Source organism: Odocoileus virginianus, chromosome 1, assembly GCF_023699985.2.
Source record: "Odocoileus virginianus isolate 20LAN1187 ecotype Illinois chromosome 1, Ovbor_1.2, whole genome shotgun sequence".
Lineage (NCBI taxonomy): Eukaryota > Metazoa > Chordata > Mammalia > Artiodactyla > Cervidae > Odocoileus > Odocoileus virginianus.
The window spans coordinates 83466330-83478769 of NC_069674.1; the positions used below are offsets into that span (position 1 = coordinate 83466330).

The 12440-nt window shown below is 37.8% G+C and overlaps 1 protein-coding gene across 1 annotated transcript in view; it reads right to left on the reverse strand.

Annotated features, from left to right (window-relative positions):
• Positions 1-1217: 1217 nt before the first annotated feature.
• ABCB5 (ATP binding cassette subfamily B member 5) overlaps positions 1218-12440 on the reverse strand; it is a 117044-nt gene continuing 105821 nt past the window's right edge. The window contains exons 24-27 of the mRNA XM_070473281.1: positions 10636-10833; positions 8954-9160; positions 3382-3528; positions 1218-1572 (exon numbers count right to left, since the gene is read on the reverse strand). Coding sequence (XP_070329382.1) covers positions 1375-1572; positions 3382-3528; positions 8954-9160; positions 10636-10833 — 750 coding nt within the window. The 3' untranslated portion in view covers positions 1218-1374. The remainder of the gene's footprint in view (positions 1573-3381; positions 3529-8953; positions 9161-10635; positions 10834-12440) is intronic.

Consider the following 12440-nt stretch of genomic DNA (forward strand, 5'->3'; position numbering starts at 1 on the left):
AGGTATGGCTGTGGAACTGCTATGGCTAAGCCCAAGGAGAATATGGGTTGGCAGGTATTTCTAATCTAGGAGGCATTACAGAATCGAAGCCTGGACTGCTCCTGCTCTGAGGAATTAAGCGTATCCAATACCAGACTGCTCTCTCCCTCCCCAGGAAAGGGAAACCACCAAGAGCTTAACACCCACACGTAGCAAAGGGGCCACAGGCTTCCGTGCCGGTGCTTCTAAACAATAATCTGGTTCTCAATCCCCCAATCCTGTTTTTATTTTGCATTTTCTAAAGTGTGGCATAAAACACAAGTGGTTTTAATTTTTTTCACAAGATTTCAGATGACTGGCAGAGTGCACTTTAGGGAGGCTGGTTGTAAGTATCACTGTAAACAGAAACAGTGAAGAGCAGACATAAAATCACTGGATGGAATCACATATTTAAGTACATGTAAAACACGACTCAGCTTATTTACATGTTATTTACTGTTATTTACATGGAATTTTAAAATCATACATATATTACATATAAAGTTTAAACAGATTACTTGATTGAATAATAACAAAGGCATTTAAAATTTTTCACCATAATAAAAGTAGCCCTTATTTTAAGTAAATAAGTGTTCATATATAGAGTAAGCTTGTGACTTACTCTGCCAAACCTAAAGCTTGAAACAGTGTAATCTTCAGAATGGATCATGTAAACCATTTCATTTACTGAAGTGGAAGATAACTACCTAATTCTGCCAGAAATTTTACATTATAATTACATTATAATTCTCCCTATCCTCTTGACAAAAGGATATAATGGAATTTTGGGTAATAGTGGATATTCATGACAAAAGGTTATAATGGGATTTTGGGTAATAGTGGATATTCACTGAAAGAAGCATTGAGAGATACTGTGAGAGAACATCCGATGGTCTGGAGAAAAGGACCAGCTGAAATTAATCTAATATTTGCTAGAAAATTCAGGATGTTCCAAATTAAAATCATTCTTCCTGCAATGCCACAGGTCCAACTACATCATACTGTCTATTTGCCAAAATCTTTCAATTTAGTTAGTTGGATAATTTTTCCCTCTAGGAATATATTCCCAATTTTATAGCAGAAATTGATAGGAAAATACTCACTTTGCAGCAAATTGCTTTATAAGCAAATGTGCTTTTTATAAATTGAAGGATAAATGCATTATCTCACTTAAATGAATTTTTGTTTCCTTTTAAGAATCTGAAGGGAAAATGGTGTGTGAACAAAACATGTCTACTTGAATAGCATGATTCTATTGATACATGCAATAAACAAGATCAAAGCATACCAAATAGTTATTAAGCAGTCTTTCTTTATGTTACACAAAGATCAAAATATGTGTTAGCTCCAGCAGCATCATTGCACTGACTGTGCGTTTACTAACTTAAAATATATGTCTCGATTTCTCAGGAGCTCTTGATGAGTTCCTTGTTCCTTTATTTTTCCATTGTGCAGAACCACTATCAGATCTGCGTTCTGTATCGTGGAGAGTCTGTGAGCCACCACTATGCAGGTCCTCCCCTTCCTGGCCTTATCAAGGGCATGTTGAACCACCTGGAAGAGAGAAGGCCTGTGACTGCTAGTTTTGGTTAAATGCCAGTAAACTTGCCCAAGTCAAATTGATTAAGGAAATCTAATAACATTCATTGTATATTTGCTTATGTTCAAGGAAACTACCCTTCTTTCTGGAATATCTTAATAGAAATCTAAAATAAGTAATTATAGACACTAAGATTTTTTTAATTGGAGTAGCTTTTTGTGACAATAAAAATTAGATGGTTATTTGTATTTAGTGGTTTCAAAGTCAAACTCAGGAAGTAGTATTTCCATACTCAGTTGTCTATTTACTTGTTTTCCTCTCATGGCTTCTTTTGTCTGTTTTTCTTTTTAGAATTTAGTTGTAAAACTGTCCTAGCTAAAACAGCATCTCAGCTACAAAGAGGTAATAATGCTTTATATGAGAAATAAGGGGATTTCCTGGAGGTCCAGTGGTAGGATCTGTGCTCTCACTGCAGGGAACACAGGTTCAATTCCTGGTTGGGGAACTAAGATCCCACATGCCTCGCAGTGCAGCCAAAAACAAAACAACAAGAACAAATAAGAAATGGAAGTAGAAGGTAAAATCCGATTATTTGCCGAATATATAAAATATTCTAATGATGGTTATCTCATTTAAATCCTTTCAGTATCTCTGTAAGGAGTATTTTCATTTTCCTGATAAGTAAACCAAGATTTGAAAAATTCAGGTCACTTGACTTAGGTCACACTGCTAGTAACTGATGAATCCAGAATTACAGCCCAAATATGTCTGATTCCAAAAGTCCCATTTTTTTTTTCTTTCATAACACACTGTCTCCTTGGAAATCAAGAATGATAATCATCTAAAAATAGTAGTTGTGTAGTGATTAATCTCATGGGATCTTAGATCAGATACACTCTATTAGAATTTAAAGTGAAAGTTGCTCAGTCGTGTCCGACTCTTTGCGACCATGGACTAGTGTCCATGGGATTCTCCAGGCCAGAATACTGGAGTGGGTAGCCTTTCCCTTCTCCAGGGGACCTTCCCAACCCAGGGATCGAACCCAGGTCTCCTGCATTGCAGATGGATTCTTTACCAACTGAGCCACAAGGGATTTAAGGAAGTTATTTAACTTTTTCTAAGCCTTAGTGTGCTGATCTGTAAATTGAACATAGTAAAAAATAATTAAACTGTTGTGAGGATTGAGATAGTAGTGTATAATAAGCACTTAATAAATATTGAAGATTATTATTCATTTAACCAGCTTTCATTTAACAAATAAGAGCATACTATATATGCAAGAACTACTAAGGGACAAGAATACAGTAAAATTAAACATGAGAAGAAGCTTGAACTGTACACCTATTGTTACATGTCTATTTGCCCCCTTGTTTCCTTTTCAAACTGAGCAAATATTCTAAAGAAGGTAGAGAAACTAGCAGGCTCCAGCACTGCTGTGTAGATCACTCTCTTACATATGTCGTTTACCTTATATATTTTGTTTGGTATCATTAGAATAATAATAAAACAGGAAAGTAATCTTCCTTGGACTTTTTCCTTGAGTGGAGAAGCATTTCAAGAATTGGGACCATTTTGATGATGAGACCAATTCTAATGAGAAAACCTTTCTAACACACAAGATGCCTTGTGCCCCAACTCTCTCCCCGCTCCCCACCAGTCTCTAACCCATTACATAAAGGTCAAAACCTTAATTACAACTGGTGACCCTATGACTGCATTTCTCTCCAGGCCTTTTTTCCCCCCACCAACTGACCTTAATTTCTTCCAAAATACTCCACTCTTGTATTTCATATTAATCCTGAGATGAAAGAAGAGAAAGTTACCTTTTCACTCTCATTGTCAAGAGCTGAAGTGGCCTCATCCAACAATAAAATTTTTGGTTTACGGAGAAGAGCCCTTGCAATAGCTAGTCTTTGTTTCTGGCCGCCAGAAAGCTGTGTTCCTTTCAGTCCAACGTGTGTGTTGTATTTCTATTACAGGAACATGCAATTAAGAAAGCAAGTCTTGGTTATTTAAATTAACATGGCAACTGTGGGCAAGAGCCATCTAAATATTTCAGATTTTGCTACTCTCTAAAATTTGTGTCCCAACAAGTGCTGAAATCTATTCTTGGGCTTTGTTGCAAATAAATGCTAAACCAGCAGTAAACACTACCATTTCATTTACATATCTAATCTGATCACAAATAGTAGACCTTTGCCATTTTGCTTCTACAAAGGAATTGTTCAAATTCAAGCATTAAAAAAAAAATCATTAGGGAAAAAGTTCCCAGTAAACACAAATCTTTCCCCATTAAGTTAAAGTATCTTCTGTTTTCAGGTCAAAATGATTTAAAATATCATTTTAAAAGAAATCATTGGGTTCCCTAGCTGTGGCTCTTACTAAATCTCTGTGGGCACATTTCTCCAGGTGTCATGATGCCATTCTCAGTGGTACAGGTATCATCCTAGCAATAAGTTAGGCTGGCATCGTAAAACAGTCCATTCAACTTTTCAGGCCATGATATTTAGCACTTCACAAATTTCTACACTCTCCTACTTACTAATGACCCCCTTTTCAGTATTACACTCCATGGAAGGGTAAAGGAAATTTCTCACATATCTAAATCATAATGGATCAGCAAGCAGGCTCCCACGTGCTTTCTACATTATCCTGTTGACTCTGCTTTTCTCCAGGGTTTCACACCACTCTCTATTAGCCCTTGCCAGTTGTCTGAGAAATACATGCCATTGGTACCCAAACAAGGATGTGTGGGTGGATCAGCTCCACTGGGAAAGTAAGTCCAACTGTACAACCTTCTAAATGTGGATCCCGTAGCATCGTCATAGAGAAACGCAGCACGTGATGATGTACTGTTTAACTTAGGACCCTGGGGTGGTCTGATTCAACTGCCTTTCCCTCCACACCTTGCTGCCTTCAGGAGGTGTTTCTCCAGCAAGAGGGGGTTTTGAGAGAGTTTGTGAGTAACTTTAATAACAGATATGTCTCCTGAATCTCAAAGTTCATTTTTCAACTTAAAATGTTTAGTTGCTTACTTTATGTCAAACAATGGGTGTCTGAATTACTGAAGCCCAGTAAAAGAGTCCTTTGTGAAGTCTACAAAGGAAACAGACTTTAGCTATCTCCTCTGTGATTTTGGGAGATTCCCTGGTGCCTCAGACGGTAAAGCGTCTGCCTGCAATGCGGGAGACCCAGGTTCAATCCCTGGGTTGGGAAGATCCCTGGAGAAGGAAATAGCAACCCACTCCAGTACTCTTGCCTGGAAAATTCCATGGACAGAGGAACCTGGCAGTCTACAGTCCATGGGATCATAAAGAGTCAGACACAACTGACAGACTAACACTTTCAAGCAGAACAGATTATAAATATGAATATACATGTTGTCTCAATAGTAATCTAAAAACATTTTCAGACACTTAAACTGAAGGTTTTTGTCTTTTTGTTTGTGTCTAATGAAGAACTACAGAATTTCATTCTTTCCTGTTTCAACTGAAAATCTAAATTTTCTGGCAAACACTGGGATGGTGAGTGCCCTGAAATCACCTGTTTTATGAGATACTCAAGAAGCAGTAGCTGTTCAATGTAAACCTGGGTCTAAATACCAATTGGATCCTGGAAGGAACATCAGATAAAATCTAATGCTAAACCAACTACATTCTGGAGATTCCCTGCAGGCCCTTTAGAGGACTTTCAGGGTGGTTCCAGTGGGAGCCAGGAGGTGGTTTGACAGAGCTGACTGTGTGAGATTGTGGGCACTAGGGGATTTCTATGCCTGATATATTTCTCAGGGATCCTCACAACCAAGCCAGTGTTATCTCAACTCCCCTCCCAGGCTGATATCTCCAATGCCTGGAGGCTCTATTCATGGCATGCACCATAGATTTGTTACCCTTAGCACACTCCAAGTTGACTGCTATTCACGCTCTGGCCTTGATCTGCCAGACAGGTCCATAATCCTTTACCTGAAACCCACAGGGCTATATTTGTTTAACAATTCTACTTTTTTTTTTACTTTAGAGTAAAATATGCTATAAATTGTACACATCATACATTGTTTATGTTTAATATGCAATATATATCATTTTGGGCTTCCCAGGCTTCGGGGGTGAGGAATTTGCCTGCCAATGCAGGAGACACAGGAGACTCAGGTTTGCTGCCTGGGTTGGGAAGATCCCCTGGAGAAGGAAATGGCAACCTGCTCCTTATTCTTGCCTGCAAAACTCCATGGACAGTAGCCTGCCAGGCTACAGTCCTGGGTCGGTCTCAGAGTCAGACGCAACTGAGCAACTGAGCACACACACACTTACTATTTAAGACTCTCGGAAAGGGCTGGGTAGCAATCAATAATCAAATATGTGAAAAGTTCTGTAGAAATATTTGACAATTCATTCTAGGTAGGATTAATAAAGACTACATAAAACCTCACGTCATTTTGACTACCCAACAAATTTACTTCAAACATACGGTCTTTGTGTGTGGAGGGGAGTGTGTGACGTTTAAGAACTTTTGGAAATTGGAACTGGGGGAAAGAAAAATATGGGCCTGAATTTCTCTCATCCAGGTTGTAATGTACCAGGACTTGCCCCTTTCATGTAGTCTGGGCCATTGCCACAGAGGCCACAGCGTCTCTTGAATGAGCAAACAAAAGACTGAGCTTCAAATGATTTTTTTTTTTCCTTTAAAAATTTGATCATGTCACTTCTTTGTGTAAAAAGGTCTAGCGGTTTCCTCTTTCCAATAATAACAGAGTCCAAACTTAGTCAGGTAATTCAGAACCTTCACATTTAGTCCATGCTCATATTTGTGTGGCTTCTTAATTCCCCACTTTATGCTCAGAACTTTAAACTTATATTCCCTCAAACACATAAAACCCTCTCACATGTATGTGTTTCTGCATGAGCTTACTCTGTCTCCTAGAAACGGTGTTGCTCCCTCTCTGCCTAGTGAGCTACTCATTCTTCAAAACCCAGTTCAAAGCAATATCCTCGGTGTGGTTTTCTGTGAAACTTTGTCATTCCTGCTTTTGTACTCTCGTCATATGCTCTTCGTGTTTTCATGCCAGAAAGCTGCCCAATGTATTATGTACTTTCTTGCTCACTTTCTACAGACAACCTGAAGCTCAGTCCTGACAATTCCACTTTTGTGATATTTTTTACATCCTTTTCCTTGTTCTATTTTACTTTATTAATTCAGACCTTCATAACTTAACCCTGGAAATAGCTCCAAGTTGATTTCCCAAAACCCCTGTCCTTTCTTCACTCCAAATGGTTATTTACATTACTGCTAGATTAGTAATTTCCCTGTCCTATTCCAAAAGGATATTTTGGCACCAGATTTCTTTATGGTTCTATATATTTTGCAGGTAAGAGTGATATGAAGGTAAACTACAGTTTTATTTAAAAACACTTAGAAACAAACTATTCTTTCTTTTGGAAATAACATTATGATTCTCAAAATTGATTGTAAAAAGAATGCTGAATCTCTGCAGTATATAGTTTTGGGTAAATCTGAGAAATAGTATGATGAAAAGAATGAAAGATAAAAAACAATTTAAGGCTAAAAGTCAAATGGTACAAATACAAAATGGATAGCATTTTACCATACATAAATTAAAGAAAAATCCTATTAGGATTATGTAGATAATAATCTGTCCTTGAATCAATAGTTCAGTGAATGTCTTGGTTAAAAAGGGGAAAGCTATAGGGTCACAATATTTTGTTACTCCTATTATAGTTAGTAATGCAGAACCTTACTGAAGTTAGGGAAACTGTATTAATGGCCCATTTCTAGTTAGAGGAACCAATTACTGTGGACAGGAGATGGTGAGGGATGATTTAGCAGTATAAAAGAGAGTATGGTGACCATTATCCTTCTCCCAAAACAGGGCATTAGATTAGTTGTTTGATATAATGCTTACTAAACGTTGGCATTTCCTTTTAAAGTAAGCTAGAAAACCACAGTATACAAATTTGTTTCTAATCAAAAGTAAGTATAAGTAAAAGTAAGTAGGTATATACATATAATTTTTTTTTTTTTCTGCACTGTGCAACATGTGGGGTCTTAGTTCTCTCACCAGGGATCAAACCTGTGCACCTTTTAGGAAGTGTGGAGTCTTAACCACTGGCTCACCAGAAAGTCCCTATATTTTTATTTTATGTATGTGTGTATGTAGGTATAAATAGATATTGTAAGAACTTATAACTTGCAACTAACATTAGTGTCTGTGTGCACTATTTCTGGATTTGTATCAATGCTTGTTATGCTAAAGCCCTCTTTACAGTTAGCCAAGATTTTCAACTTTTCCGAGATTTTGTGTCAGCTGTCATAGCCAATATAGAGAGCTGACAAAAATGGCAGGCAAGGACCTAAAACTCTAGTGGGAAAAGGAGACCATAAACAAATTAATAAGCACCAGGGTAATTTTAGACTGTGGTAAGCACTCTGAAGACTGTGTGATGAGCTATGAAGGCTGATGGGCCCTCTTTAAAATAAGATGGCCAGGGAAGGCTTCTGCAAAAGTGACATTTGAAAGAGCTTGAAATTTAAGGAGCTGGCTCTTCGAAGAGTCATAGGAAAGGAGAAGCCAGCTGGAGAAATATGAGTGTAAATGTCCTGCAGTAGGGAATAACTTGGCAAGTTCTTGAGACAGAAAGAAGTCAGTATGACTGGAGAGAGTGAGCGCATAAAGAGGCGATCAGGGCCAGATCACAGAAGGCCTTGCCAGTCTTACAAGAAGTTTTGATTTCATTCTTAGTTCAAAGGGATGACGTTAGGAGGTTTTTGGCAGGGAGGGGTATTATTTACTTTATGTTTTTAAAAGTGAATTGATGTGAGGAAGAATTGTAAAGGGGCAAGACTGGAAGCAGGAAGACAGATCAAGAAGGTACTAAAGTGGTCCTCTCTGATGTCTCAGACGGTGAAGAATCCATCTGCAATGTGGAGTGGAATACTTAGGTTCAATCCCTGGGTTGGGAAGATCCCCTGGAGAAGGGAATGGCTACCCACTCTAGTGTTCTTGCCTAGAGAATTCCATGGACAGAGGAGTCCATGGCATCACAAACAGTCAGACATGACTGAGCGACTAACACTCACTTTCAAGGTGGTCCAGAGGGGGATGATGGTGGTATGGCCCTGAGTAGAGTATAAATGAATAGAAGGTATAAAATCAAAATGTGAAAATTAATTCCTATCCAGTGAATATTAATACAGTTGGTCTTCGAAAAAGTCACACAAACATAATCTCAAATTTTGCTTTTTATATCTAACTTTACATTAGATGCCAGCAATAAATAAATTGTGTAATCCAAGGAGCACATAAAAATAACCACTTAAACCCAATAAAATACTAGGGCATACTTGACAGCTTTTAACTCAAGACATCAGACATTTTCTTACTTCAGGGAGACCCTCAATAAAAGAGTGGATGTTCGCTGCGTTTGCTACTTCTTTTATCTCATTCATTGACACAACACGGCTGTTATCACCATAGGCAATGTTCTCAGCAATGCTACAGTTGAAGAGCACAGGTTCTTGAGACACGACTGCTATCTGGGAACGGAGCCACTGTACGTTCAGTTCCTTTGCATCCACACCATCAAATAGCTGCCAAAAGCAGAATGGAGAATGGTATGTGAAGATCCAAAAACTGTATCATGTTACAGTTCACTGTATTCAAACATATACAAATCATAACAAGAAGGTTAGGAATTCAAGCTGTTTCATATCATAAATGTTACTCAAGAAGGGCTCATAAATCGTATATTGTATAAAAGCAGACAGCATGTATTAATAACTAACTGAAGTACCAACTCTTAAACTTACTTGACATTTCTGGGAATGGCCATATATTCTAGAGACCTGCCCAAAGTTTAGAATGAAGTCTGGTGTTCTGTACTAAAGTCAGATGAAAAACAACCAACCTCCACTGTAAAGGACCCTGCTTTATTAAAGCCTAGTGATGTAACAAAATTCAACTGACATCTGATGGGCATAAGAATACCTACTATATGATGAGGCCTCTTCAGGCTCTGAGGAAAGAGTAATAAATAAGACAAAGGTCTTACCCTCCTGTAGCTTGTATTGTAGTGGAGAGAGACAGGTAATAAGCACACTAACAAACACAACATCAGAAAAAGAAAGTGTCATGAAACAAGATAATGGGATAGAAAGTGACTAAGAATGTGCTGAGGATTTGGGAAGGGGACGGGTGAATGCATTATATTCTATCTAAGAAGTCCTGTCTAAGGAAGTAGCATTTTTAGACAGATATGAATGATGAGAAGATGTTGGTAAAGAAGTTATAGTAAGAACATTTTGATCAGGGGAATAGCAAGAACAATGTGTGTTCAAAGAACATTGTGTATTTAAAGAACATAAAGAAGTCAGTGAGACTGATACACAGTGTATAATGAGTTTGGAGGGAGAGGCAGGAGCTAGATCACAAAGGACCTTGATTTGATAGTATGGACTCTGGTTTATTCTAACTGCGATAGAAAATCATTGGAGAGTTTAAAAGAAGGCATGTGCTATGCTGTATACAAACAGCTGAGTGTTAACTAATTTTGGTACTCATTGTTAACTCGTTGTTTTCTTTGAAGGCAGCCATTTTGGACTGTTAGGTTTTCCAAATAATCTTTGAGACTGTGATGAGCAAAAGACTGTAAATTGCAGCAGAATGATGACTAACATGACAATCTTTGACTTTTATGGGCTTTTTGTTTTTTGCGGCGGTAGGGGAAGGCAGAACAGGAAGTTGTCTTTGTGTGTTTGTAATGTGGTGGCGTTTGAAGGGACAGAATAGTTGAAAATCTGAATATAAGTTAGAGTAAGAAAAGTGCCAGGTAAGAAAAACCATCCTTGGAGTTCAAAGGAGGGAGAGGTTGCATTTCTTTTTTGAGGTCAGGATGCAGAACTTAATGGAGCTGATTGAAAAGAGCACTAATCATGCATATGGTTTTGAGAATTGTGGTGTGGAGATGGCCAGAGTGAATACCAGGAAGCCTGAACTTAAGCCCGAGGGAATGTTTCACAACAGCCCTACTAACCTACAGATAAATTGTATTTGAATTCAGTCTTACCACTTGTCCTTTCACTGGGTCATAAAATCTCTGCAGAAGTTGGACAGAAGTGCTTTTCCCACAGCCACTGCTTCCAACAAATGCTACTGTCTTCCCTTTCTCAATACTGAGAGATAAACTGCGAAGGATTAGGACATCTGGGCGACTTGGATAAAAGAAAGAGACTTCTCGAAACTGTATATTCCCTTCACACATGTCCTGTGAAAGAAAGTTGGCAGTGTTTAGAAGGATGACTTAGAAAGTGTGTAACAAATTACGGCACACTGGCTGAGTGCTTTCTGAAAACTGTGTATGTTTCCACAACCATTTTAATTTTAAACATCATGTTCCTCTCTGTCGAGTTGCTGACTGCACATTGTTGTTGTTCAGTCACTAAGTCGTGTCCAGATCTTTGCAACTCCATTGACTGCAGCATGCCAGGGCCCCCTGTCCTTCACTATATACTTGGGTTTGCTCAAACCTATTATGTCCACTGAGTCGGTAATGCCATCCAACCATTTCATCCTCTGTTGCCCCCTTCTTCTCTTGCCCTCAAACTTTTCCAGCATCAGGGTATTTTCCAGTGAGTTGACCCTTCACATCAGGTGGCCAAGGTTTCAGCTTCAGCATCAGTACTTTCTGTCATTTTGGTTGAGATTTTTATATCTGTAGTTTTTGTGGTCTTAACTCTCAGACTTCCTAAAAATACTAGTTTCCTTTGGCTTCAGTACCCAGTCACAGTCTGATCTGCAGAAGAGCTGTTTGACCACCTGCTCTAAATAAATACATCTTTAAAAAAAATTAGTGTGCGCTTTATAGGTATTATTGCTTAACTCAGAATAGCTGGAGCCCTCATAAACTATATGTATAAATGTTGTTTTTATAAGTTGGACCATGATTTACAGTTTATATATACCTCTATTTTAAATTCAGATTTATGTGTTAATTGATCTTTTGGCAGTGACATTTGCCTATAAATTTATTTTTCTCTTTATGCTTCAATCTCTTTAGTGGTTGATAATTTGTAAACCAGTATTTATGTATATCATAAGTATGATGTTTATAAAAGACTTTCCAGAACAATCACTAAACGACGATTAACTTTCTCTTTATATATTTGGTTCATAAGATTTTAGGTTCTTTTGAATTCCATGTTTGCCCTCAATCAAATGATTTTAACTAGTGAGGTTTAATAATCATGCTCAGCATATTCTGAGCCCAGTATATAGGTAGGAGGCAGGGGTAGGTGGAGGGGAGGAGTATCGAAAAATATTTGACAATGAAATTATTCTGTTGTCAAAGGAAAGAAATGTTAACTTGTGGTTAAGTATTTTAGAATTAGAAAAAAAAAATCCTGAAACGATATGTGCCAAAATATTGAGTTTAACAGCAGCTTATTTTTAGCTTTTTCAGTGCTTTCTGTTTTGCCCATTACAGCACACAAATATTATTTGCAAAAAAAAAATTTTTTTTTTTAAAGCTTAGAGAGTGCAATTATTTCTGTATGCTCTGATGCCTTTTGGAAAGGTATAGAGAGATATTCTAGACTTCCAGACTTTAATACATTTAAAATTTTACTATTTTAAACATTTTGTAATGGAAAAATTTCAAGCACCTTTAAAAGTAGAGAGAATAACATGTAATGGACTGCTTGCACATATGCTTATCTCCCAACCTCAGTAATTATCGTTGTCTGTCAATTTTGTTTTATCAGACTTTCCTTTTTTAAAGCACAGAGAGTGGGAATCCCTGGCAGCTCAGTAGTGAACAATCCACCTGCCAACGCAGAAGACAGACCTGATCCCTGATCTGAGCCCTGCCCTGGA